Source organism: Strigops habroptila, chromosome W, assembly GCF_004027225.2.
Source record: "Strigops habroptila isolate Jane chromosome W, bStrHab1.2.pri, whole genome shotgun sequence".
NCBI classification, from domain to species: domain Eukaryota; kingdom Metazoa; phylum Chordata; class Aves; order Psittaciformes; family Psittacidae; genus Strigops; species Strigops habroptila.
Window position 1 is genome coordinate 241,189 of NC_044301.2, and position 27,645 is coordinate 268,833.

Below are 27,645 nucleotides of genomic sequence, written 5' to 3' on the forward strand. Positions count from 1 at the left end.
GCTGGGGTGGGGTGGAGGCAGGCCGGGCCAGGCCGGCAAAGACAACCGTGCTCCCCCCCGCTCACTTGCCGGCCTCGGCTCGGCTCCCTGTCTCCAATCTGCTCAGGACTAGTCGCTTCAGGAACAAAAGCTTTGGGTGAGGTTTGTAACTGAGCGACATGCCGAGCATTTTTCTGACAGACTCGTTGCTATTTTTTGCTGTTAGCCAGGCAACCCATGGCGGAGGGGGAAGAACCCGTGCCGGCCGCAGCCAGACTCTGGGGCCCGGCGCTCACCGTCCACTGCCCGATTTCAGCTGCTAATTCCTTCCGAGACACCTCCCGGCCAGCCAGGGCCTCTAGGCCGTGCTAGGCGACGAGACGAGACATCGAAACCCTCTGGATAAGGAGCCCTCACACCCACCGCCACAGATATTTTTCTCTCAGTTTCTTCAGTACATAGCATCGCACTGCGAAGTCGCAGTGAAACCCTGACTCCACCAGGGAGTGCCCCAACTCTTTGTGCGAGACAGAAACAATAACATAAAAGAAAGCGCACAGGACAAGGAAGATACGCACAAGCAGCAAAGGAAACCGCCACCACGAATTGATTCACGCATGCGTGGCGGAGTTGTTTTTCACAAAGCTGTTCTTAAAGTGAGCTGGCAGCGTGTGGGTCGCTGTGTCTTTGTAAGGAGATCGCAGCACTGTGTGGTTGCTGCTGCGTTTTTTTTTTTTCCAGTAATTTTGATGAAGTGTTTGTAGGGGATACGCTGATCTTGTTGGTAGGCTCTTTGCGTGGCGGGGGTGTTGCTCAGTGTAAAGTGAAGATCGTGTTCTGTATGAGGCCTTGACTTTTTTTTTCCTCTCTCTCCCCCCCCCCCCCCCCCCCCCGCAGTATATTTTTATGCACTTTATTGTAAAATATGGTGCTGGGGAAGGTGAAGAGTTTAACAATCAGCTTTGATTGTTTCAACGACACCAATATCCCTGTCTATTCTAGTGGGGACACAGTCTCGGGAAGGGTCAGTTTAGAAGTTACTGGGGAAATTAGAGTAAAATCTCTTAAAGTTCATGCAAGAGGATATGCAAAAGTACGTTGGACTGAATCTAGAAATGCTGGCTCCAACACTGCCTATACACAGAATTACACTGAAGAAGTAGAGTATTTTAATTGTAAGGACGTTCTACTTGGGCATGAAAGAGGTAAGCTTTTCACTTATTCGTTAACTACATGCGGATGTTTTCCCAGGAAAAGACGTATCTTTGCGCTGTCTTGGTTTATCCTTTTTTAATATGTAGTCTTGTAGAGCTCGCTATTTCTAAAGGTAAGGAAAGGCTGGTTATGTTCTTAGGCTGTTTTGGGTTGTTTTTTGTTTTTTAATTATTTGTATGTTTACTTAATATTAAAACCGTGTTGAGGTGTGTTTTCAAGGTACATGCAAACAGGACTTTCTTAAAATGCCTGTCTTTTACCAGAGCCTTTTCATAAGGATTTGCATTTTTAATAGCTTTTTGATATGCAGTGTCATTTTTTTCTTGGTGATATTAGTGGGATTTGTTTTTCTTTGTGGGAAAATGACTTAAATCAAAACCACATATGCAATAAATTACTTTCTTGGTAGCATACTATGGAATCAAGTGTAATTAAAGCATAACACTAGACTTTGACATGTAATAGATACAGGTCTGAGCTTCAGACTGATGTGTGATGACTTTTAAGGTTGGTTCGTTGTTGGCAGATAAAAGATTCCCTGTAATTACCTTGCCTGTAATTTTCTATCTTTTCCTTTGTTCTAAATGCGTAAAGGACTTTTAATTTCTTTTATTCAACTCCTCTATGGGGGACCCAAATGTAAAAATCTGTCTGAAAAGCCAAATAAGAGTTCATGGTTGTACAATTGGAGCATTGCTTCTGAGTTGGGGAGTTCTGGAATCTGCGTTCAGTGAAAACCTGGTGTGCTAAGCCCTTATATAAATGGAAAGTGTCCTGCAAATTCCCTTATTTAGGGTATGGAAATAGGGTATTGCATTGTGAGTGGGATTATGGGTCTTAAATTTGCTAATCTATTATTTACATAGTTACCTTGTGAAAGTATATGGGACTCTAAGCTTGTTTTTTCTGAAGCTTCAATCCTTTGTTAGAAGTGGTTCAATCCTGCTTGGGACTGGTCCTGGGAAGAAGGGAGGGAGTACTCCTCCTCTCCACAGATTGGTTGCACATGTCAGGTGGTGGTGATGACTTAATTCCTAGCACAAGAAAATGTTAAAACTGATTACATAATTTGGGCCGGGCATTTTGGTGTGTTGCTTTTGTTTTGTTTTTTTAACATGCAGCATATTTACTGCAGAGTTCCTCTGCAGTAAAATGCAGTTTTTAAAGAAGTTTGGCTATAGGTTGTGTTGAGCCTTTTATTAAGCACCTCTGAAGTAAATAGGGTAGCAGAGTGGAGTTGTTGTGTTTTGGTTTTTTTTTGGTTTTGTGGTTTGTTTGGGGTTTTTTTTATGTTACTGTGATGTAAGCAAGCACAAGACACTCATAAGGTGGCTTTGTTGCTCAAATGTTCTTTATACTGCTGCCTTAGAAATCTCTGTGAAAGTTCATTCACCTCTAGTTTGCAGAAAACAGAAACATGCAAGCATGTACCAGTCATTCTTAGCAGGATGTATGCTGTCCTAGTTTCAGTTGGGATAGAGTTAATTTTCTTCCTAGTAGCTGGTACAGTGCTGTGTTTTGACTTTAGTTTGAGAATAAAGCTAATAACACACCGATGTTTTAGTTGTTGCTAAGTAGCACTTACCCTAAGTCAAGGACTTTTCAGTGTCTCATGCCCTGCCAGTGAGGAGGGGCACAAGAAGCTCGGGGGGAGCAGAGCCAGGACACCTGACCCAAACTAGCCAAAGGGGTATTTCATACCGCAGCACATCGTGCTCGGTATATAAACTGGGGTGGAGTTACCTGGAAGGGACCGATCGCTGCTCGGGTCGGGCTGGGTATCGGCCGGCAGGTGGTGAGCAATTGTATTGTGCATCACTTGTTTGTTGTTTTTTGTGGTTTATCTTTTCCTTTCCCTTTTAGTTTTGTATTCTCTCCCCTTATTTCCTTTATCATTATTATTAGTATTAATATTGTACTGTACTTTAGTTATTAAACTGTTCTTATCTCAAACCGCGGGTTTTACATTCTTTCCATTCGCCTCCCCATCCCGGCCGGGGTGGGGGGGAGAAGGGGGCGAGCGAGCGGCTGCGCGGTATTGAGTTACCTGCTGGGTCTAAACCACGACATATACTTACAAGTAGGAGGGCAACCCCGTACTGTCTGCTTAAAGCAGCATCAATGACTTTGCATGTGGAATGTAGATACAAGTGCTGACCCCGATAGTAGGTGCCTCGTTTTGGCTGGAAAGAAAACAAAAAGCGGGACAGATCTGACACCAGAAGCTAGTCAGGTTGCGCACCGCTGCATGTGTGGCATGTAAAAACTTAAGCAGTTGTCCTGGGACAACCGCTGCCCCTCCCTCGGCTGCAGGGGCAGGACTGCGAACACTCGCCGCAATACTTTGTACCCTAGGTCCGTAAGACCACTCCCTGTCCCCGCCTTGTCATTGGCCTGCTGGGGTTTGTTAGTCCGTTGCTAAGGTGATGCCAGCCGCTGATTATAGGGAGCTGGGATGTGGGAGAAGAGTGAGGCTGAGGGGCAGGTTCCCTTGCGAACGGGCTCTGGCCACCCCGAGGTCAGCCCCGTTCGGGGTTGGGGGTGCTCCGGGCCCTGCCTCCCTGGGGAGTTAGCAGAGTATACACGGTAGGGGAGGGCACTAGTTGTGAAGTACAAGTTTACCTTGCTGAGAACCCAGGGTGTGGGGTGTTTCAATTCAGCAGTTACTGCTTTCTCCTTTGCTGCCTGCATATTCCTCCCCCCCCCCCCCCCCCCCCCCCCAACGAATCCAATTGGGGCCTTGGTAGGGTCTCTTACATCCCGCGGCCCCGGCCATCGCTATCTGTGATCGCCTTTCAGTAACGGTCAGCACATGCTCCTGAGAACTGCAGGATTAGGGTGTCACCTTGCACGTAGCGCAGGGCAGGCTGGGGCAAGCCAGCAGCGTGGCCCTGTGGTATGGGGAGACCTGATGGTGAGGCACGGGTGGTGCCCCTCCTTCCTTGTCTGTGCGGTAGTCAGGCTAGGCTGTGAGCAGAGTTGCTGAGCAAATGTGGTGGGGTGTAATGTATACCGTATGTATGTGAGTGGCTGGCAGAGGATCTGCTCGTGCCTGTTTAGGCCAGTTCTCTCCTGCTTCAGCTTAGTCTGTGACTGACAGCTTAGTTCTGCTCCTGCTGCTCAGGCTCAATGGAACTGCTGATCTGTCAAGAAGGAGGTGAAGAAGGGATGAAAAAACTTATGTGTGAGGAAAAGATTATTTTTTTTTTTTTAATTTTTTAAACACCCACCCCCTCCAAACCCAAACAAAAACCTCCAAGTACTTTTTAACAAAAACAACCCACACCCCATCATTATACACATTGTTTTGCTCTTTTAGTGTATTGAAATTTCTTATTTCATGACATTATGCACTGAGGATGCATTTGTGTAAGCAGCATTCTAGTTAGGGGTTTTTTTGTGTGTTGTGTTTGTGTGTTTTGTTTCTTGGTTTGGTGGGGTTTTTTTGGTGGGTTTTTTTTTTTTTTTTTTTGCATAGGTTTGTTTCAGCATTTCTGGTGCACTAAAGAAATTGGAGCATCAGCATTTTTGTAATGACAATGTGAACTAAAAGAAATCTTAAAATGTACCAATGTTCCTTCATGATGTTTCAGGCTATTAACAATAATAGATAATGTCTTTTGCATAATCCCACTATATGTTTTTATTGCCCCAACCCTTGTGTATGAGATGCTCAATTGTTTTCTCAAAATAACTTTGTTTTGATGGAATAATATGTTTCTGGTTTCATGATAATTATATCGGAGCAAACAACAAATTTGTTGGAGCATTTAAAGCAATTCAGGGAATCATGTCTATAAAACAAAGTCTGCTTTCTTGTTGAAATCAGGAAATGTTTGGGTCTCTGCTATCCAAGCAAAATCAAGCTAAACTTTGATTTTTTTTTTTTTTTTTTTTTTTAAATATATTAGCTTTAAAAAACCTTAATTGGACAGTTTTGCCACCCTTCTTCCCCCTGAATTTGTGTCATGGTTTAAACTTTCTAGGTGGTGCTTGTGTGCTGCTTTAAAAAAAAAAATCAGTTTTTGGGCACTTGCTAGGCAGGAGATAGAAGCTGAATTATGAAATGTAATCTATTAACATAGCAGACTTAGTATTAAGTGATCTTAATACTATTAGAGAGCTCTATTTAATTTTAAACAGAAATCATATTGGAAAACACAGTTTCCATTGCAGATCTTTGAGGCAGACCTTGAAATGGCAGCAGTTACAGCTATGTCAGTACTTGGTATCAAGATCATAAGTTAAAACAAGTTAATGTCTGCTGTCATGTAGGGTGTGAATCTTGGAATCTCGCCTAACCTTACAAATTCTGCAGCCATACATCTAGCAGCCAATACAAATGGACTGGAGAGACTTGTTTCTGGGACACTGTGTTCTTTGTAAAGAATGTATAAATCCCTCTTATTCTGGAAAAGAAGCCTATAGAATATATTATACTGTGTAAAATGTTCACAGGTGGAATAGTATATTGGGTTTTTCCCTCCTAGATGATGACAATTCTGAAGAAGGCCTTCACACCATTCATTCAGGAAGGCATGAATATGCGTTCAGCTTTGAGCTTCCACAGATGTAAGTACTTGCGTGCAGTGCACAGCTTGTGTGAGAGAAGGCTAAGGTACATACCTACTTAAGAAAAATTCTTGTGGGTGGAGGGAAAACCTTTTCAATGGTAGTAGGAGTTGTGCTCAGACATGCAATGGAAGGCATAATTTCATTAAACTGAAGAGGTTGCTTTTAAACTGGTTAAGAGCTTTTCACAAAACAGAAGCCCTTTGTTGCCCAGTTGGTTACTCTTTCTTTTGACTGAGATCTGTTGACTCATTAAGTCTTGTAGTATTTTAATCCTTCACAGGAGAAGGGAGGGGAATTTATGTCATTTAAGTCCTGTAGAGGTATCTTATAAAAGAAACAAGATTTTACTGGAGCCATGCAGGCCATCAGAGCTAGTGATAACAGCTTAACTGTTCAGGCTTAGTCTGAAACAGATGTGGCAAGCTTAATGACATTTGAACAAAATAAGAGGTTTTTGTTTGGGTTGGGATGTTGTCATGGGTTCAGCAGTAGCAGTCATTTTTCACCTTAGTAGCTGGTGCAGTGCTGCATTTTCAACTTTAGTCTGGGAACAACGCTGATAACACACTGATATTTTTAGTTGTTGCTAAGTAATGTTTACTCCGATCAAGGACTTTGTCAGTCTCATGCTCTGCCAGGGAGGAGGAGTAGTCATAGAATCATAGAATCGTAAGGGTTGGAAAGGACCTTAAGATCATCTAGTTCCAACCCCCCTGCCATGGGCAGGGACACCTTGCCCTAAACCATGTCGTCCAAGGCTCTGTCCAACCTGGCCTTGAACACCGCCAGGGATGGAGCATCCACAACCTCCCCGGGCAACCCATTCCAGTGCCTCACCACCCTCACTGTAAAGAACTTCTTCCTTATATCTAATCTAAGCTTCCCCTGTTTAAGTTTGAACCCATTACCCCTTGTCCTACCACTCCAGTCCCTAAGGAAGAGTCCCTCCCCAGCATCCTCGTAGACCCCCTTCAGACACTGGAAGGCTGCTATGAGGTCTCCACGCAGCCTTCTCTTCTCCAGGCTGAACAGCCCCAACTGTCTCAGCCTGTCTTCATACGGGAGGTGCTCCAGCCCTCTTATCATCCTCGTGGTCCTCCTCTGGACTCGCTCCAACAGCTCCATGTCCTTTTTATGTTGAGGACACCAGAACTGTACACAAGACTCCAAGGGAGGTCTCCCAAGAGCAGAGTAGAGGGGCAGGATCACCTCCTTCGACCTGCTGGTTACGCTTCTTTTGATGCAGCCCAGGATGCGGTTGGCTTTCTGGGCTGCAAGCGCACACTGCCGGCTCATGTTAAGCTTCTCGTCAACCAACACCCCCAAGTCCTTTTCTGCAGGGCTGCTCTGAATCTCTTCTCTGCCCAACCTGTAGCAGTGCCTGGGATTGCCCCGACCCAGGTGTAGGACCTTGCACTTGGCTTGGTTAAACTTCATAAGGTTGGCATCAGCCCACCTCACAAGCATGTCAAGGTCCCTCTGGATGGCATCCCTTCCCTCCAGCGTCAGGAGGAAGCAGAGACAGGACACCTGACCCAAACTAGCTAATGGGGTATTCCATACCACAGCATGTCATGCCCACTATATAAACTGGGGGGAGTTACCTGGAAGGCACAGATTGCTGCTTGGGTTGGGCTGGGTATCGGTTGGTGGGTGGTGAGCAATTGTATTCTCTCCCCTTGTTATTTCCCTTATCATTATTATTATTATTATTAGTGGTAGTAGTTTTGTATTATACCTTAGTTACTGGACTGTTCTTATCTCAACCCGTGGGAGTTACATTCTTTTGATTCTCCTCCCCATCCCTTTGGGAGCAGGGGGAGGAAGAAGGGTGGGAATGAGTGAATGGCTGTGTGGTTCCGAGTTACCAGCTGGGCTTAAACTATGACAGGATGTACTCAGGCTGACCTTTATACAAAAAGCCAGGATGTAAATAAGCAAATGGATGGGTAGATGAAGCAAGAAACATTCCCATACCTAATCCCATTTGTCTCTGAAAGCCAAGGTGAAGCAAGAGTGATAGCAGAAGTCTTAAGGTAAACTGCCACACGCACACACAAAAAGTTTGTTTAATCTATGCATTGTGAAGGGAGAGTTCTAGAGGAGTTAGCAACATGGAAAGTAGCTAAAACACAAGTTGCAGGCAGGTTAAATATAAAGGAACAGAGAGATTCTGGAAATAGATCATAGAATAATAGAATGGCTAGGATTGGAAGGGACCTTAAAGACTATCTAGTTCTGACCCCCCTTGTCACGGGCTGGGACACCTTTCTCTAGACTGGGTTGCTCAAGGCCACACCTAGCCTGGTCTTGAACACTGCCAGGGATGGGGTATCCACAACTTCTCTGGGCAACCTGTTCCAGTGCCTCACCACTCTCATAGTAAAGAATTTCTTCCTAATCTCTAATCTAAATCTCCCCTCTTCCAGTTCAAAGCCATTTCCCCTTGTCCTATCACTACATGCCCTTGTAAAAGCTCCCTCTCCAGATTTCTTGTAGGCCCCCTTTAGGTACTGGAAGACTGTTGTAAGGTCTTCTCTGAGCCGCCTTGTCTCCAGGCTAAGGAAGCCTGACTCACTCAGCCTGTCTTTATAGGAGAGGTGCTCTAGCCCTCTGATGATCTTTGTGGCCCTCTGGGCTCACTCAAGCAGGTCCATGTCTGTCTTGTCTTGGGGACCCCAGAGCTGAACACAGTACTCCAGGTGGGGTCTCATGAGAGCAGAGTAGGGGGGAGAATCTCCTCCCTTGACCTGCTGGACATGCTCTTTTAGATGCAGCCCAGCATATGGTTGGCTTTCTGGGCTGCAAGCACACACTGCTGGCTCATGTTGAGCTTCTCATCAACCAACAACCCCAAGTCCTTCTCTTTGGGGCTGCTCTCAATTCATTCTCTGCCCAGCCTGTGTTTGTGCTTGGGATTGCCCCGACCCAAGTGCAGGACCTTGCAGTTGGCCTTGTTGAACTTCATGAGGTTTGCACTGGCCCACCTCTTGAGCCTGTCAAGGTCCCTCTGGATGGCATCTCTTCCCTCCAGTGTGTCCACTGCACCATACTGACAACACTAAGGTGTTGTCAGCAAACTTGCTGAGGGTGCACTCAGTCCCACTGTCCATGTTGCTGACAAAGATGTTGAACAGCGTTGGTCCCAATACCAACCCCTGAGGAACACCAGTTGTTACCAGTTTCTGCTTGGACCTAGAGCTGTTGACCACAACTCTCTGATTGTGACCATCCACCCAATTCCTTATCTTCTGAGTGGTCCATCCATCAAATCCATGCCTCTCCAGTTTAGAGACAAGGATGTCATGTGGCACAGTGTTAAATGCCTTGCACAAGTCCGGGTAGATGATGTCAGTTGCTTTTGCCTTATCCACCAATGCTGTGGCCCCATTGTAGAAGGTCACCAAATTTGTCAGGCAGGATTTGCCCTTAGTGAAGCCATGCTGGCTGTCACCAATCACCCCCTTATTGTCCATGTGCCTTAGCATGGTTTCCAGGAGGATCTGCTCCATTACCTTGCCAGGCACTGAGGTGAGACTGGCTGGCCTGTAGTTCCCTGGGTCTTCCTTTTTTCTCTTATTAAAAATGGGGGTGTTATTTCCCCTTTTTCAGTCACTGGAAACTTCACTGGACAGCCATGACTTCTCAGAAATGATAGATATTTTCTTGGCAGCTACATCTGCCAGTTCCCTTGGGACCTGTGGATGCATCTTGTCCGGTCCCATGGACTCGTGCAACTTCAGGTTCCTTAGATGATCTTGAACTCGAGCTTCTCCTTCCACAGGCAGTTCTTCATTCTCTCAGTCCCTGCCCTTACCTTCTGTGACTTTGGCAGTGTGTTTGGAGCTCTTGCCAGTGAAGACAGAGGTAAGCATGTCATTGAGTACTTTGGTCTCGCCTATGTCCCAGGTAACCAGATCTCCTGTTTCCAAAGATGAAAAGTTTGAGGTGTCTTATCTATACATTGTGAAGGGAAGAGTTATATATAGAGGAGTTACAGCATGGAAATTAGCTAAAACACAAGTTGGGGGGGGGAAGGGGGATGGGGGTTAAATGTTAAGGAACAGAGAGAGTCAGGAAATAGATGAAAGAAGGGAGGAACAATGAGCCTTTTACTGTAAAAGCCAAGTGCTGATGTTCAGGTTAAAAAAAGTTGTCAGAATATTATACTAATTCCTTATATTAAAGCTAATAAACCATCTGCTTATTAGAGGGGCTGACTTTAGCAGAACCTGTAGAACATAAATGCTTTTATGAATCAGTTTCAGTGAATAGCACAGGGCTTTACAGTAGATGTTATTAGTTCACTGGAGAAAACCCATATATATGGAGACTTTTAGAAGTCAATTTAAAGTTCAGATGAAGATATCATCTATAAGAAGTGATAAGGATGACACTGATATTCCCTTGAGTTCGAAGGGATGTTCAAATATAAAGGAACAAACCAGTGTATGTGAATATGGAATGTTTATGTTTGAGATTAAATAGATGATCAGTAAAATAGCACAGGCATTGATTAAAGCATTCAAGTTCTTTTCAAGTGACTTGAAGGACTGAAGGACTAACTATGAAGCTGTCATTGATAATGAAAAAAAAAGCTGGTAATAAAAGGCCTGAAGAATACGAGTTTGACACTACCTTCTTACTGTTTCTTGCTATTTTGTATCCATAAAATATTTCTAAAATTTATTTAAAACAAAACCAATGTGGTGGGTTGACCTTGGCTGTGTGCCAGCCCTCCATGCAGTTGTGCTCTCTCACTCCCCCTCATCAAGAGGACAGGGAGTGAAAATAAGATGGACAAGCTTGTGGGTTAAAATAAAGGCAGTTTAATAAGAAAAACAAAAGCCATACATGGAAGCAATGCAAAAATAAGAATTCATTCACTACTTACCATCAGCAGGCAAATGTCCAGCCACTTCCAAGGAAGCAGGGCCTCAGTATGCTTGAGAAGACAAACACTATAACCATAAATGTTTGTCAGCCCTGTCCATCTTGTGTGTGTGTCCAGCTTTTCTTGCTGAGAGTGGTGTTATATGGTATGGAATATGATGATCAGACAGATGGCTGGAGCACCTCTTCTATGAAGACAGGTATTAGGAAAAAGCTCTTTACTGTGGGGGTGGTGAGATACTGGAACAGGCTGGTCAGAGAAGTTGCGGCTGCCTCATCACTGGAAGTGTTCAAGGCCAGGTTGGACGGGGCTTTGACCAACCTGGTCTAGTGGAAGGTGTCCCTGCCCATGGCAGGGGGGTTGGAACTAGATGATCTTTAAGGTCCCTTCCAACCCAAACCATTCTGTGATTCTATGAATATCCCTTTGGTCAGTTTGGGTCAGCTGTCCTGGCTCTGTCCCTTCCCAACCTCTTGCCCACACCCAGCCTATTGGTCTTTGGGAATGGGATGTTGAGAGACAGGCTTGATGCTGTGCCAATGCTGCTCAGCAGTAGCTGGAACAGCTGTGTGTTGTCAACACTGTTCTAGCCACAAAATGCAAACATGGCACTATGTGGGCTGTTATAAGGAAAGTTAACTCCATCCCAGTCAGACCCAATACAAAGCAGTAGTGGAGAGAAAAAGGCAAAATACTGACTGGCCTTACTGATTTTGCCTTAAAGGATATGGGGGCAGGATGAAACATTGAAGACTGGTTAGAAAGTCCTTTCATCTGTGTTAATCAAACAAAACAAATAAAAAAAGTAAACCTTCCAGATGTGCAAATAGAGATGTCAAACCTGTAGCAGAAAGAATAATTCTAGCAAAGTACTAGCACAGCTAGTACTTATTTCCTATGGAAGGTAGAGAGGGAAGCTTTGCCCATAACTTATCTTTTATTATGATGAATTTCAAACATAGTGCAAAATACAAATTCTTCCTTTTGAGATTAAAGGTAAAAAAAAATCTTAGGAAAAGACAAGTCACAGTTAACTGGACGTGGCTGGAATATAAAAATCCTTCATTTTATGATGAACCACTGAGATACTGGCCAAAGAAATAATACACAGTTATTTACAGAATACAATGGCCAAAACAATAATTGGATGGTACTAAAGCTAATTGTATTTGGTGGTCTTACTTTGACCTTAAAATGGCATGCTTTATTCTACACTTGAATGGCCTCTTAAGTCTAAAGGGAATGTGTACTCTTCTGGCATTTTCTAGCACAATTCTTTAAATGATTCTTAGAACTTCTACAAAACTACTGTTGGATGAATTGGAGATGATATTTTCTCCCAACTTTAATCTTACATTTTTCTGAGATATGGAAACTTTGCAATTAAATTATGCTTATTTTAGTGCACTAAAAATACAGTTATACGTTCCTAATCTGATCAATTGTATTGTTATTGGAAAGAGAGAAAAACTTTACTCAACTTTGACCTTTGTCCTGCACAGACCACTTGCTACCTCATTTGAAGGCAGACATGGCAGTGTGCGCTATTGGGTGAAAGCTGAATTGCATAGGCCTTGGCTTCTACCAGTAAAATTAAAGAAGGAATTTACAGTCTTTGAACATATAGATATCAACACTCCTTCATTACTGGTAAGAACTGACAGAATTACTCCGTTCTTTCTGGCATAAAAATAATTAAATATGATAACTGAAACAATGTCAACATGCATTTTTTTTCCTAATACTTATTTGCTAGTTTAACTACAGCTTCTCTTTTAAATTTAGCAACTCTTTAACTACTGATGTTTTGAAGACTAAGTTATCCTGTACTTGGAGTTGCTTGATTTTTACGATATGTAAAATGCATTTGTCAGTCTAAATTGATACTACTAAATAATAGAATTACATTAAGGAAGAAAATTTGAACTCTTCCTCTTCAATTATAAATAAAGAACAACCTATGGAAGGAACAGTGCAACTCTTAATATTTTAGTGAGAGACTGCCAACTTAAAAATGCAAAGTAAAAAATTTACTGCAGTGCATAATAGAAAACTGTTGTATAGAAATTATCAACCAATGGGGAGAAATTATCACAATTCTGTATAATTCTTTCCTGAAATTTCATTTTATTAAAAACCTTAATATCACAACTGCTTTCAATGAGGACTTGATTTCAGTCTGGCCTAAAAATGTTTTATTTTACCCCTTATTCAAATCTGGGGGGGGGGGAGGGGGGGAATAAAAATTTAGAAGTCCATTGAAATAGGTTTCTTGTGTGTATGGGTGGAAAAAATCAGGCTTGCAAAGGGATCTTGCAAGAACTCTGTGAATATCAAAGGTGTCTCATTTGACTTTAATGGGCTTTGTATCAAGCCCTAAATCCTGATGTTGTGCAAAATAAGTCTTGTTAACATAGATGAAACAGGATCATTCAGAAACCAAGGAAATGGCAGGAATCAAGATTTTAACTTATCAAGATAGTTTAGCTTAATTATTTTGTTTCCGAAGTACAGCTTAATGGAAAGTGCAAAGGTGTTCTTATTTACTGTTAGTTAATTGAAAACCTCTGTAATGGTATGTTGGGATGTGTAGACTATGAAGCTTTTTATGTTAAGCTATACAGTATTTATGTTTTTTGGTATTAAAAACTTAAATATGGCTGTAATATGGAGGATGGCAGAAAAAGCAATACTAATACAGCAATGGAATTAGGACAAACATCTCTATAATGCTTTTTAAATTGCTTGAGACTTTTCCTATGAAAGTATGTTTGTTTTGTCAAAAGATGTAATAAGTGCATTATGAAAATTATGGGGTTTTTATTGTGTTGATTTAAATACCTGAAGAGATTCAGGAGTTCCTAATTTAATGGACAGTATTTTTCTTTTCTTGCAGTCACCCCAAGCAGGCACAAAAGAAAAGACTCTCTGTTGTTGGTTTTGTACTTCAGGCCCAATATCTTTAAGTGCCAAAATTGAAAGAAAGGGCTACACCCCAGGTATGTAATAGAACTAATTATAGGATATGTTTTTCCTTCCCTTCTAAAGCTAGAGCTTGTACCTATCGCTTTCATATAAATGAAACATTAACGATATTTTTACCACCTCAGCCTGTATTTAGCAATCTTCTCTGTATACTCTCTTAACCAAGACAGCACTACTTGTATCTCTAGATTGCTAAAGGGCCTCATCTTTTAAACTGGTATGTGGTTTGGTTTTGGTTTTTTGGGGGTGTGTGGTGGTTTTTTGGTTTTGTTGTTGTTGGCTGTTGGTTTGGGTTTTTTGGGTCTGCCCCCCTCCTCTCCTCTTTTTTTTTTTTTTTTTTTTTTTTTTTTTTTTTTTTTAAGAACAGCTCATGGGGATCTTGCTTCTATTAGTATCAGGGGATATTTTTCCAGGTAGAGCAGTGATAGCAGCAACCGGTGTGTTATAAGTCTATAGAATGTGACAGTTTTCTTAAGCTGACTTATAAATGTAAAGAAAACGTGAAATTTTGTGGCTTGTTTGTTTGTGTTTTTTGGTTTGCTTCAGGTGAATCAATTCACATCTTTGCTGAGATTGAGAATTGCTCTTCCCGTATGGTGGTGCCAAAGGCAACCATTTACCAAACACAGGCATTCTATGCCAAAGGGAAAATGAAGGAAGTCAAACAGCTTGTTGCCAATCTCCGTGGGGAATCCCTATCATCTGGCAAAACAGAAACCTGGAATGGCAAACAGTTGAAAATTCCACCTGTTTCCCCTTCAATCCTTGACTGTAGTATAATCCGTGTGGAGTATACACTGATGGTATGTTGGGCGGTCTGGTTTACTCTCTAGAATGAGTAGCTTCCAACATTCCATACAAATTCCTATCACAGCATTTTGTGATAATTAGCTATGAAAGAAATACATGTTCTAGTATTGGTATCCTAACAGGAGATCTTGTAAACTAAATTTTCTTAAATCCTGCAAGTTCTTAAAACAGTTGTGTGTCAACTAGGCAAGCATTTAATGAGTAGGTTGTGTTTCCATGTGAGGGCTTGTGTTAAGACTCTTAACTTGAAGAGCTCTTATCTCCATAGGGGCATGGGCCCTAAAAGAGACTATTAGAAACAAGCTCCTCATGGAAACTTCCATAGAAAGACAACTTAGGCTAATACTTATGAAGTGCTGATAAAACTCCACATTTTAATCATACGCTTGTTTCATTTTTCTTCAGGTATATGTTGATATTCCGGGAGCCATGGATTTATTCCTTAACTTACCACTGGTCATTGGTACCATTCCTCTACATCCATTTGGTAGCAGAACATCAAGTGTGAGCAGCCAGGGTAGCATGAACATGAATTGGCTTGGTCTGACACTGCCTGAAAGACCAGAAGGTAACTTTACAATAGAAATCCCAATCAATTTGCTAGTCTGTTTTGGTTTGTTTGGGGTTTTTTTGGTTTGGTGTTTTGGTTGTGTTGTGGGGTGGTTTTTTTTTTTTTTTTGTTTGTGTTTTTTTTTTTTTTTTTTTTTTTGTTTGCTTGTTTTGGTTTTGTTTGGGTTTTTTTGGTGTGTTTTTGTTTTTTGTTGTTTTTTTTTTTTTTTTTTTTTTCTTCTTTATTCATTGCAGTCTTGCTAACAGAGTCAAATAACATCCTTTCATCATAGTGGATGTTTTCTTGCCACCTGCTTGTCCAATGTAGAACAACAGAGTTTCTTCCCTCCTTGCCTTTCTCTAGGTCAGCCAGTGAAATTCAGCTGCCTCGGAAGGTGGCAGAAATGAAAGCACAGGATGCCATTGTATCTGTGCACAACTTCATTTCTTCCACCTGCGGTATCCCAGTCGTATCCTTGGTTATAAGGCATTGCAACCTGTAATAGCAGCTCCTGGGGGTCTCTCACCAGCCTTAGTAGCTTTGTGAAAAATTAATATTCTTTTCTATAGGAAATTTCTTATGGCTAAAGAAAGAATGATATATTTCCTTACTTTTGTTTTCACATATCTAATATCCTGGATTTTTAAAGTACAAATCTCAAACCTGGAGACTTCTGGAGTCCAGAGGACTGCAATGTTCTGTCACTTCTACCTGTACAGAAATAAATTATCTTTAGTGTGCTTTAAATTTTAAGGGGATGATTATGCCACAATAAGCAGTGGTCAGTCTGATTTTGAACATAAGCTTAATACTGGAATAAGATGACATAGTCTAGTCTCCCTTTTTTGTTTAACGCTTTTTTAACAAGTCACCTGCTGGTGAATCACTAAGAAGTGATTAAAGTTTAATATTAATCATGGTATATATTTTGACATGCAGTTCAAAAAACAACTTCTTATGCATGTACCTTCTTCCTTCAGCACCTCCTAGCTATGCAGAAGTGGTCACAGAGGAAAATAGACAGTCCAGCCTTGTACCTATAGCTGCTTTTGATTGTGAGAGAGCACTTCAAGGACCATTATTTGCATACATCCAGGAGTTCCGTTTTCTGCCTCCACCCCTATATTCAGAAGTAGGTATAGCTGTCAAAATATGTTGATTCATGTATTGCTTGTCTGATTTCCCCCCCCCCCCCCTTGTGGAATAAGTTCAGGAAGCTGTTTCTCCTTCCTAAAATTAGGAGAAACCATAAAAATTATAAACATGGAATAAGTTGGTTTTGGGGAGGATTTTTGTTTGTTTGCAAGATGCAGATGAATTGCATCAAGAATTTTCCATGCCTGTTTAACAGCATAAATTACTCCCCCCACCCCCCCGTTTTGTTGTTTTTAATGTCAACTCTGTAACCTTAAATTTAAAGGGTGCTCTGTGAAGTGCCTTGGGTACTGCATCCAGCTCTGGAGTCCTCAGTACAGGAAAGGCATATACCTGTTTGGAGAGGATCCAGAGGGCCACAAAAATGATCAGAGGGATGGAGCACCTCTCCTATGAGGAAAGGCTGAGAGAGTTGGGGTTGTCCAGCCTGGAGAAGAGAAGACCCCAGGGGACACCATATTGCAGCTTTTCAGTTCTTAAAAGGGGCCTATAAGAAAGATGGGAAGAGACTTTTTAGCAGGGCCTCTTGTGATAGGATGAGGAGTAATGGTTTTAAACTAAAAGAGGGGAGGTTCAGGCTGGACATGAGGAAGAAATTTTTTACAATGAGGGTGGTAAAATACTGGCACAGGTTGCCCAGAGAGGTGGTGGATGCACCATCCCTGGAGATATTCAAGGCCAGGCTGGATGTGGTTCTGGGCAACCTGATCTAGTTGAAGATGTCCCTTCCAACCCAAACTATTCTATGATTCTTTTTTTTTTTTTTCTTTCATGTATTAAAAATCAAAAAAATAAGGTTTCAACTCTTTCACCTCTACTGCATACTAACATTTTATAGCAACCATTAAACTGTTTTGTTTGCATGTGTGTTTAAGTTTTGTGCATGTAGGGCTTTCAGAAGCTTCATGTAGAAAAGTGTCAAACTGGTATTCATTTCTAACTTAAGTTTTCTGAAGTACACGGCTCTTCAACGCTTTCGGCCTTTACAGAACTAAAAATGCAGCCACCGAGATGACCATGGATGAGATGAAAATTTAAAAGCTTTTCACATTTGTTTTTCAAGAAAAAGCAGTGATATAGGACAAAAGACAAAAACATGTCCCCTGGACAAATTTTGTCTTAACTCACCCACTTCAAGAAAATAGCATTATGTAGCGTGATTCCTCCCCACCCCCCAAGCAGGATCCCAGCCTTGAAACACTGCTGTGCTAATGAGCTGGCAGAAGGGCATTTTTTGTATGCTAGACTCTTTCCTGGAACTCTGGTATAGCTTAACTCTAGAGTACAACTCCTAAGTCCTTTTCATTTTGGGTATTTTAAGATTTAAAAAGAAGCATGCTTTTTTTTAAAAAAAAAAACCAAAACAAACAAAAAAAACCAACCCATACCAAAACAAACCCCCAAAATTAAAAAAAAAAAAAAAAAAAAAAACCCAACAAAAAACTAAACAAAAAAAACCAAAACCCCAAAAAATGAACCAAACACCAAACAAAGAAAGGCTATATGAAGTTAACTGATGCAATGTTGTCTAAAAGATGCATTGTACAATTAAACTATTCTTATCATCCAGTTTGAGATCTACATTAGCAGACTGTATTCCTTCTTCTGTAGAAAAGGTAAGGTTTAGAACCCATTAACTTGTTGAAACATCCCATAGCATATTTGATGATTAGTTACTTTTAAATGAAAAGGTAGAATGTTTTTTATTGATAACTTTCTGCCTTTTCAAGCAAAACTTCTCTGCTCTCAAATAAATTGTTATGTTTCTAGTGATATGTCAAGTCACTTTTTGTATATATCAGATAATTCTAAAGGCTTCTGTGCTAGTAAAACAGTAATTTTATTTATTCATGCTTATCCTTAAATTACCATCAACCTGTAGTTTAAAGTCTTCTACTGTATTTAATTTTAATATTTCTATTAATTTTTACCCAAAGTGTTGTCTGACTAGAAGTTTTTCCATTATTTCAATAACCTTTGTACTGGGAATGCCATATATCATTATAATTGTCTTAAACTTGTGAATTTTTATTTTTAGTAGTTGATTCTGAAATGCAGTGGGTTGTTGTGGCTGTTCTCATTTGGTATTTTGGGGGGGGGGATTTTTTGGCATGTTTTTTGGGGGATGTTGGTTTTTTTTGCTTCTGTTTGTTTTGTCTTTTTTGGTTAGATTGATCCAAACCCAGATCAGCCCACAGATGAGAGACCATCTTGCCCCTCTCGTTGAAGGAATCCATAAAAAGCTGACTTGACTTGAGTTTTGAATCATACCTGCTATGTTGAAGATCAAGGTGTCATAGTGGAGACTTGCTTTTAAAGGAAATAGTACTGCTCTTGCGAGTACGGTGAATAAATGAAAATAACCTGTGATCATGCTTTGACACCTACAGCACATCATAGGACAGTTCCACATGCTTGAAGACCTGAGGTGGCACATACTAGGGGCAGCCTTATTAGCATAGTCATGTGTTTCAAAAGAAAAATCATGGCTGCTTCTTAAGACTTGAAAATTTGCACATGCTTATTGCCTATGTAATGCAGTTCAGTGTCGCTACACCTTTTTCTCATACATGATGGACTGGTGTGTGTGTGTGTCATCTGTGTGTCTGTCTGTCGACCCCTCCCCCCCAATTTTTTGTGATCTGAACAAGGAACAAAAGAAAGCTTTTTTGGGGGGGGGGTGTCGTGGTTTAAGCCCAGCCAGTAACTCAGAACCATGCAGATGCTCGCTCATTCCTCCCCTTCTTCCTCCCCCCGCTCCCGGAGGGATGGGGAGGAGAATCGGAAGAATGTAACTCCCACGGGTTGAGATAAGAGCAGTCTAGTAACTAAGGTATAATACAAAACCACTACTGCTACCACCAATGATAATAATGATAAGGGAAATAACAAGGGGAGAGGATACAATTGCTCACCACCCGCCGACCGATACCCAGCCTGACCTGAGCAGCGATCTGGGCCTATAAACCAGGGGGAGTTACCCGGAAGGCCCAGATCACTGCTTGGGTCGGGCTGGGTATCGGTCGGCAGGTGGTGAGCAATTGTATCCTCTCCCCTTGTTATTTCACTAATCATTATTATCATTGGTGGTAGCAGTAGTGGTTTTGTATTATACCTTAGTTGCAGGACTGCTCTTATCTCAACCCGTGGGAGTTACATTCTTCCGATTCTCCTCCCCATCCCTCCGGGAGCGGGGGGAGGAAGAAGGGGGGGAGTGAGCGAGCGGCTGCGTGGTTCCGAGTTACCGGCTGGGCTCAAACCACGACAGTTCTTTGTGGCGCCCAACGTGGGGCACGAATGGTTGAGATAACAACAGATCTGACCAGAGTGTGTCTAATCATATTTGTGATAAGCATTCATTCTTACTACTCGTCACAATGGTGATTATTTGGCTCTCAGACTTGTTGCGCTTGATCTCAGAGTTTCAGGATGTTTGTTGTGGTTTGAGCCCAGCTGGTAACTCGGAACCACGCAGCCGCTCGCTCACTCCCCCCCTTCTTCCTCCCCCCGCTCACGGAGGGATGGGGAGGAGAATCGGAAGAATGTAACTCCTCCCACGGGTTGAGATAAGAGCAGTCCCGCAACTAAGGTATAATACAAAACCACTACTGCTACCACCAATGATAATAATGATTAGTGAAATAACAAGGGGAGAGGATACAATTGCTCACCACCTGCCGACCGATACCCAGCCTGACCCAAGCAGCAATCTGGGCCTTCCGGGTAACTCCCCCCGGTTTATATTCTGGGCATGATGTGCTGTGGTATGGAATACCCCTTTGGCTAGTTTGGGTCAGGTGTCCTGTCTCTGCTTCCTCCCGGCTTCCCCTCCTCCCTGGCAAAGCATGAGACTGAGTAAGTCCTTGGTTGGAATAAACATTACTTAGCAACAACTAAAAACATCAGTGTTATCAGCGTCGTTCCCAGGCTGAAAGTTAAAAAACACAGCACTGCACCAGCTACTAAGAAGGAGAAAAATGACTGCTACTGCTGAACCCCGGGGGGGGGGGGGGGGCGGCTGTGATAAAACTGGCAAAAATGCAATGACTTTTTTTGTTATTTTCATTTTTTAATTTAATATAGCCTGGACTTTACTTACATATGCACATGCTTAGATTTGTCCTAGTAAGCTGATCATGTCTCCTCTCTTCAGCTTGGATGCTACTGTGGATTTATTTACAAACATGATATGCCTTCAAGCCAGTCCTCCTTGCTGTATGTGTTGCAGCCAAGTGTAGTAGGCAAGCAACAGACAGGTGGGGGTGGTGGAAGAGATAACAGAAGAAAACTAATAAGAGACTTTGTCAAGATTGTATACCTTCTTGATTTCTTTTAAGAATTTGTTGCCTTTGTGCTATTATTGCAAAGCAATGTTTTGTTATAGACTGCCTAAAGATCACTTAATCTCAGGTGAACTCATCACTTGCCAAACTCTTAGAATGCTATTTGTTTTGTTACATTGCACTGTTGAGTTGTTTTGGGTTGGTTTTTTTTTTTTTTTTTGTATTTTTGGTTTTGTTTTTTGAGGGGGATTTTGAATAAGGACAGGCACAAAACTTACTAAGTGAAAGCAGCCCCAGCAAACACCAACAACATGAAATAAGAACTTTAAAAGGAGATAGTCATATGCTGTCCAGGGTTGGGAAGGAGGATTGTTTGTTGGTTTGTGTTTGTTGTGCGGTTTTGGTGGGGTTTGTTTGGTTTGGGGTTGGTTTTTTGGGTTTTTTTTTATTGTTATTGTTTTGGTTTGGTTTTTTTATTAAAAAATGCCTAGAGAAACAAATGTAGTTAATCACAAAAATTATACGTAAATGTGTCTACAGTAGAAAGTATATTTCAGACTGCAAGAAAAGTTTGAACTACACTAACTAAGCAACAGCTAAGTTTGTTGATTTTTGTATTATCTTCAGGGTTTATGATACTCTATCATAGAATACCAAGTTGGGAAGGGACCTCAAGAGTCACCTGGTCCAACCTTTCTTGGCAAAAGCACAGGCTAGACTAAATGGTCTAGCATGTTGTCCAGTTTAATCTTAAAAGTGTCCAGTGTTGGGGAATCATAGAATGGTTTGGGTTGGAAGGGACCTTAAAGCTCATCTAGTTCCAAACCCCCTGCCACAGGCTGGGACACCTTCCACTAGACCAGGTTGCTTGAGGCCACACCCACCCTGGCCTTGAACACTTCCAGGGGTGGGGTATCCACAACTTCTCTGGGCAACCTGTGCCAGTGTCTCACCACCCTCATAGTGAAGATTTTTTTTCCTAATAGCTTTTAGTTTAAAGTCATTACCCCTTGTCTTATCACTACACGCCCTTGTAAAAACTCCCTCTCCCGAATTTTTGTAGGCCCCCTTTAGGTACTGGAAGACTGTTATAAGGTCTCTGAGCCTTCTCTTCTCCAGGCTGAGGAAGCCCAACTCTTTCAGCCTGTCTTCATAGGAGAGGTGCTCCATCCCTCTGATGATCTTTGGGGCCCTCTGGACTTGCTTGAACAGGTCCACGTCCTTCTTGTGTTGGGGGCCATGGAGCTGGACACAGTCCAGGTGGGGTCTCACGAGACCAGAGTAGAGGGGGAGAATCATAATATGAGTTTACCTAGGAGGAGGCTGTACAAAACTGTTTCTCAAAAGCCTTGGAGAAATCCAGATAGATAATGTCCACCGCTTGCCCTGCATCAACTGAGCAGGTTACCTTGTCATAGAAGGCAACCAGGTTTGTCAAGGATGATTTGCCATGATGAATTTGTGCTGTTTTTTTCTCAGTCACATGCTTCCTTTGACTTGTGATAGCTTCCAGAAGGATTTATTCCATAACTTTCCTGGGGACTGAAGTAAGACTGATGAACCGATAATGCCTCCTTTTGAGCTCTTGTAGATGGGTGTGACGTTCACCTTCTTCCAGTTTTCTAGGACATCCCCTGATCTCCACTACTTCTCAAAGTTTATGAAGAGCAGCTTTGCAATGATGTCAGCCATCTTTCTTAACATCCTCAGGTGGATGTCATCAGAGCCCATTGATTTGTAGGGGTCAAGCTCCATACAGTTCACATACCAACTCTTTCTTCACTGATGGTAGATCTGTGTTTACATCAACCTGGATTTTTGTTCCTAAAGCCTGGGGCCCAAAGATGCTGGTAAAGATGGAGATGAAGAAAGCCTTGAGAACCTCTGCCTTTTCAGCATTGTGTTGTTGGTGACTAATTCCCTTCTGTTGTTTAACAGTGGGCCAATGTTTTCCTTCTCTTTCTTCTTGTTGTTTATGTACCTGAAGGACCCTTTCCTGTAGGTTGTTTGTTTGTTTGGTTTTTTTGTTGAGTTTTTTTCTTTGTGGTGGTGTGGGGTTTTTTTTTTTTTTTTATTTTTGGTTTTTTTGTTTTTTTGTTTTTGTTTTTTTTTTTTTTTTTTTTTTTACATCTCTGGCCAATCTCAATTCGAGCTCAGTTTTTGCTTTTCTAACTGCATCTCTGAACACCCTGGCAATGCCCTTATAGTTCTCGACATATGTTTGTTGGCTTTTCCATCTTTGGTATGCTTCTCTTTTGAACAGACTCAGAAGCTCACAAGCTAAGGGGGTCTCTTGCTCTGCCTACTTCCCTTACCTTTAAGGGGGATGAACTGTTTTAGTGCTTCCAGGGGAGTGTTCTTGAGAAACTCCCAGCACTTGTTAGCTCCTTTATCCTCCATGGAATCCCTTCCAACTGAGCTCTGAGTGAGCTGAAGTTTGCTCTTCTGACATCTAAAACCTTCGTCTTAGTACTAACCTTCAGAATGCTTAGCAGGATCCCAAACTCTGCAATAGTGTGATCAGTGCAGCCAAGGCAATCGCTAGCCAAGATACTACAAAGCAGGTGGACTGCTGTGGTGTTCTTCCAACAAATGGCTGGGTAGTCAGTCACCCATAAGAACCAGGTTCTGTTAAACCAAAGCTTGCTGAAGTGACCCAAATATTTCTTCATTGGCCTTATCATCTTGGGTTGGAGGTCAGTAGCAGACTATAAAAATACTGAGCCTAAACCTATATAATAAAACTGGTCCAGAGTATCAGTATTATGAGCTGTACTCAAATTCGCCTGTTGAGAATTGCTTCAATTGTCTCCTGAGCACTGGAAAATAAGCAAACAAAACCCCCAACAACTTTAAGCATATGCTCATCTAGAATGTGGGAAATTATATAGAAAAAAGCACTCACGCCTTGAGTACACCACTAAAGAAGAAAAGAATGGGGGAGCCATTAGATCTGCCTAGTGCTTTTATGCTAGAGATTTGTAAATGTAAATTTCCTTTTCAGAAACTGGGGGGGAACCCAAAACCAAAACACCAATTCAACCAACCAGAAAAAGAAAAAACAGCACCCAGAAACAAACCAACAAACAAACAAAATCCAAAACTCCAACGCCCCCCCCCAACTAGACAAAACTACCCCTTTGGCTAGATTGGGTCAGGTGTCCTGCCTCTGCTTCCTTCTGGCTTCTTATGCCACTCTTTACTGGCAGAGCATGAGAAATGGAAAAGTCCATCATCGGGGTAAGCATTACTTAGGAACAACTAAAACTTAGGAAAAACTTAAGCCACGACACTGTGTTATCAGCATTGGTCTCAGACTAAAGCCAAAATGGATCACTGCACCAGGTACAAGGAAGGAGAAAACTAACTGTTACAGCTGAACCCAGGACAGTATCCACCCCTTATTCCATACCATTCATGTCATGCTCAGATCCCACATTTTTCAATATACCATTGCTTTTTGTCCCTTGATATATACACACACACACACAGACTCAGTTCTTTGTGGGGGGCTGTGTCACCACAAGACATGTTTCTTAATGCCCAGGATAGTGTTCCGGGCAGTGGCGTGGGGCATAGCGTATGTTTCCAGCCATCCGGTGGTTGCTTCCACCATGGTAAGCACATGGCGCATCGGTGGGAGTGTGATATAGTCAATCTGCCAGGCCTCCCCATACTTGTACTTCAGCCATCGTCCTCCATACCAGAGAGACTTTAACTGCTTGGCTTGCTTAATTGCAGCACGTTTCACAGTCATGAATAACCTGGGTGATAGTGTCCATTGTTAAGTCCACCCCTCGATCATGAGCCCATCTATATGTTGCATCTCTGCCTTGATGGCCTGAGGTGTCATGGGCCCACCGGGCTAAAAATAATTCACCCTTATGTTGCCAATCTATCTGAGCCGCTTCAATCTTAGCACCTTTATCCGCCTATTGATTGTTCTGATGTTCCTCAGTGTCCTGACTCTGGGGTACATGAGCATTTACATGGCATACCTTCACCACCAGGTTCTGCACCCGGGCAGCGATATCTTGCCACAGTGCAGCAGCCCAGATGGGTTTACTTCTGGGTTGCCAGTTGCTCTGCTTCCATTGCTGCAACCACCCCCACAGGGCATTTGCCACCATCCATGAGTCAGTACAGAGATAAAGTACTGGCCATTTTTCTCGTTCAGCAATGTCCAAGGCCAGCTGGATGGCTTTCACCTCTGCAAACTGACTCGATTCACCCTCTCCTTCAGCAGATCCTGCAAGTTGTCGTAGGGGCCTCCATACAGCTGCCTTCCATCTCCGACGCTTTCCCACAATACGGCAGGACCCATCAGTAAATAAGGCATATTGCTTCTCACTTTCTGAAAGTTTATTATATGGTGGGGCTTCTTCAGCAGGCATCACCTCCTCCTTCAGGTGACATTCCAAAATTTTTGCTTTCTGGCCAGTCCATGATGACTTCTAGGATTCCTGGACGACTGGGATTTCCTATTCGAGCTCGTTGTTTGATTAGTGTGGCCCACCTACTCACATCTTGCCCAGTCTGGACTGGTCCAAGGGCTACTGCATGAACTATCTCTCGTTTAATTTGCTCAAAGGCTTCTTGTTGCTCAGGGCCCCATTTGAAATCATTGTTCTTCCAGGTCACGCGATAGAGAGGGCTTATAATCAGACTGTAATTTAGGATGTGCATTCTCCAGAACCCTACAACGCCTTACTCCGTTTTATGGCAAAACTGACCTTCAGAAGGATTTCGATTATTTTCCTCCCTTTCTCACAAACTTCTTCCGCTGTATCATAGAATCATAGAATCGTAAGGGTTGGAAAGGACCTTAAGATCATCTAGTTCCAACCCCCCTGCCATGGGCAAGGACACCTTGCCCTAAACCACGTGGCTCAAGGCTCTATCCAACCTGGCCTTGAACACCGCCTGGGATGGAGCATCCACAACCTCCCTGGGCAACCCATTCCAGTGCTTCACCATCCTCACTGTAAAGAACTTCTTCCTTATATCTAATCTAAACTTCCCCTGTTTAAGTTTGAACCCATTACCCCTTGTCCTACCACTACAGTCCCTAAGGAAGAGTCCCTCCCCAGCATCCTTGTAGACCCCCTTCAGATACTGGAAGGCTGCTATGAGGTCTCCACTCAGCCTTCTCTTCTCCAGGCTGAAAAGCCCCAACTGTCTCAGCCTGTCTTCATACGGGAGGTGCTCCAGCCCTCTTATCATCCTCGTGGTCCTCCTCTGGACTCGCTCCAACAGCTCCATGTCCTTTTTATGTTGAGGACACCAGAACTGTACACAGTACTCCAAGGGAGGTCTCCCAAGAGCAGAGTAGAGGGGCAGGATCACCTCCTTCGACCTGCTGGTCACGCTTCTTTTGATGCAGCCCAGGATGCGGTTGGCTTTCTGGGCTGCAAGCGCACACTGCCGGCTCATGTTAAGCTTCTCGTCAACCAACACCCCCAAGTCCTTTTCTGCAGGGCTGCTCTGAATCTCTTCTCTGCCCAGCCTGTAGCAGTGCCTGGGGTTGCCCCGACCCAGGTGTAGGACCTTGCACTTGGCTTGGTTAAACTTCATAAGGTTGGCATCGGCCCACCTCACAAGCATGTCAAGGTCCCTCTGGATGGCATCCCTTCCCTCCAGCGTATCAACTGAACCACACAGCTTGGTGTCATCGGCAAACTTGCTGAGGGCGCACTCAATCCCACTGTCCATGTCACCGACAAAGATGTTGAACAGGACCGGTCCCAACACCGATCCCTGAGGGACACCACTCGTTACAGGTTTCCAACTGGACATCGAGCCATTTACCACAACTCTTTGCGTGCGGCCATCAAGCCAGTTTTTTATCCACCGAGTGGTCCATCTATCAAATTGATGTCTCTCCAATTTAGAGACAAGGATGTCATGTGGGACAGTGTCGAATGCTTTGCACAAGTCCAGGTAGATGACATCAACTGCTCTGCCGCTGTCCATCAGTTCCGTGGCTCCATCATAGAAGGCCACCAAATTGGTCAGGCAGGATTTCCCCTTAGTGAAGCCATGTTGGCTGTCACCAACCACCTTGTTGTTTTTCATGTGCCTTAGCATGTTTTCCAGGAGAAACTGTTCCAAGATTTTGCCAGGCACAGAGGTGAGACTGACTGGTCTGTAGTTCCCTGGGTCTTCCACCTTCCCCTTCTTGAAAATGGGGGTTATATTACCCTTCTTCCAGTCATCGGGAACTTCACCTGACTGCCAGGATTTTTCGAATATGATGGACAGTGGCTTAGCAACTTCATTCGCCAGCTCCTTCAGGACCCGTGGATGGATTTCATCAGGTCCCATGGACTTGTGCACGTTCAGGTTCTTAAGATGGTCTCGAACCTGATCCTCTCCTACAGTGGGCCTAAGGTCTTCGTTCTCACAGTCCCTGCATTTGCTTTCCAAGACTTGGGTTGTGTGGTCAGAGCATTTGCTGGTGAAGACTGAGGCAAAGAAGTCATTAAGAACCTCAGCCTTCTCCAAATCCATGGTAGCCAGTTCTCCTGATAGCTTCTGGAGAGGGCCTACATTGTCCCTGGTCTGTCTTTTATTTGCTACGTGTCTATAGAATCCTTTCCTGTTATCTTTTACATCCCTTGCCAAACTTAATTCTAGCTGGGCCTTAGCTTTCCTAACCTGGTCCCTAGCTTCTCGGGCAATGCTGCTGTATCACCCCACATGATGATGTCATCAATGTATTGCAGGTGTTCTGGAGCTTGCCCCTGTTCCAGTGCAGTCTGGATCAATCCATGGCAGATGGTAGGGCTGTGTTTCCACCCCTGGGGCAGTCGGTTCCAAGTGTACTGGATGCCACTCCAAGTAAAAGCAAATTGTGGCCTGCACTCTGCTGCCAAAGGGATTGAGAAAAATGCATTGGCAATATCAGTTGTGGCATACCACTTGGCTGCCTTTGACTCCAGTTCACATTGAAGTTCTAGCATGTCTGATATGGCAGCACTCAATGGTGGTGTGACTTCATTCAGGCCATGATAGTCTACTGTTAGTCTCCACTCTCCGTTAGACTTTTGCACTGGCCATATGGGGCTGTTAAAGGGTGAGAGGGTCCTGCTGATCACTCTTTGGCTTTCCAGTTGATGTATCATGTCATGGATGGGAATCAAGGAGTCTCGGTTGGTGCGATATTGCCGCCGGTGCACTGTTGTGGTCGCAGTTGGCAC

General features: G+C 43.1%; 1 protein-coding gene across 1 annotated transcript; it reads left to right on the plus strand.

The window, feature by feature from the left end:
- The first annotated feature begins 904 nt into the window (after positions 1-904).
- On the plus strand, positions 905-18,484 carry LOC115601765 (arrestin domain-containing protein 3-like). The gene is made up of 8 exons (XM_030472149.1): positions 905-1,184; positions 5,685-5,766; positions 12,166-12,313; positions 13,560-13,662; positions 14,195-14,451; positions 14,864-15,026; positions 15,989-16,140; positions 18,334-18,484. Exons 1-8 carry the CDS (start codon positions 905-907, stop codon positions 18,388-18,390), a joined length of 1,242 nt encoding a protein of 413 aa, XP_030328009.1. The 3' UTR covers positions 18,391-18,484.
- Positions 18,485-27,645: the final 9,161 nt, after the last annotated feature.

What these genes read in the sequence shown, in the direction of transcription:
- LOC115601765 (XM_030472149.1), top strand. Translation starts at nt 905, where the DNA reads ATGGTGCTGGGGAAGGTGAAGAGTTTAACAATCAGCTTTGATTGTTTC. An exon ending in AGCTTTGAGCTTCCACAGAT is followed by an intron (nt 5,767 to 12,165) that starts GTAAGTACTTGC and finishes TGTCCTGCACAG; the next exon opens with ACCACTTGCTACCTCATTTG. An exon ending in ACTGCCTGAAAGACCAGAAG is followed by an intron (nt 15,027 to 15,988) that starts GTAACTTTACAA and finishes TTCTTCCTTCAG; the next exon opens with CACCTCCTAGCTATGCAGAA.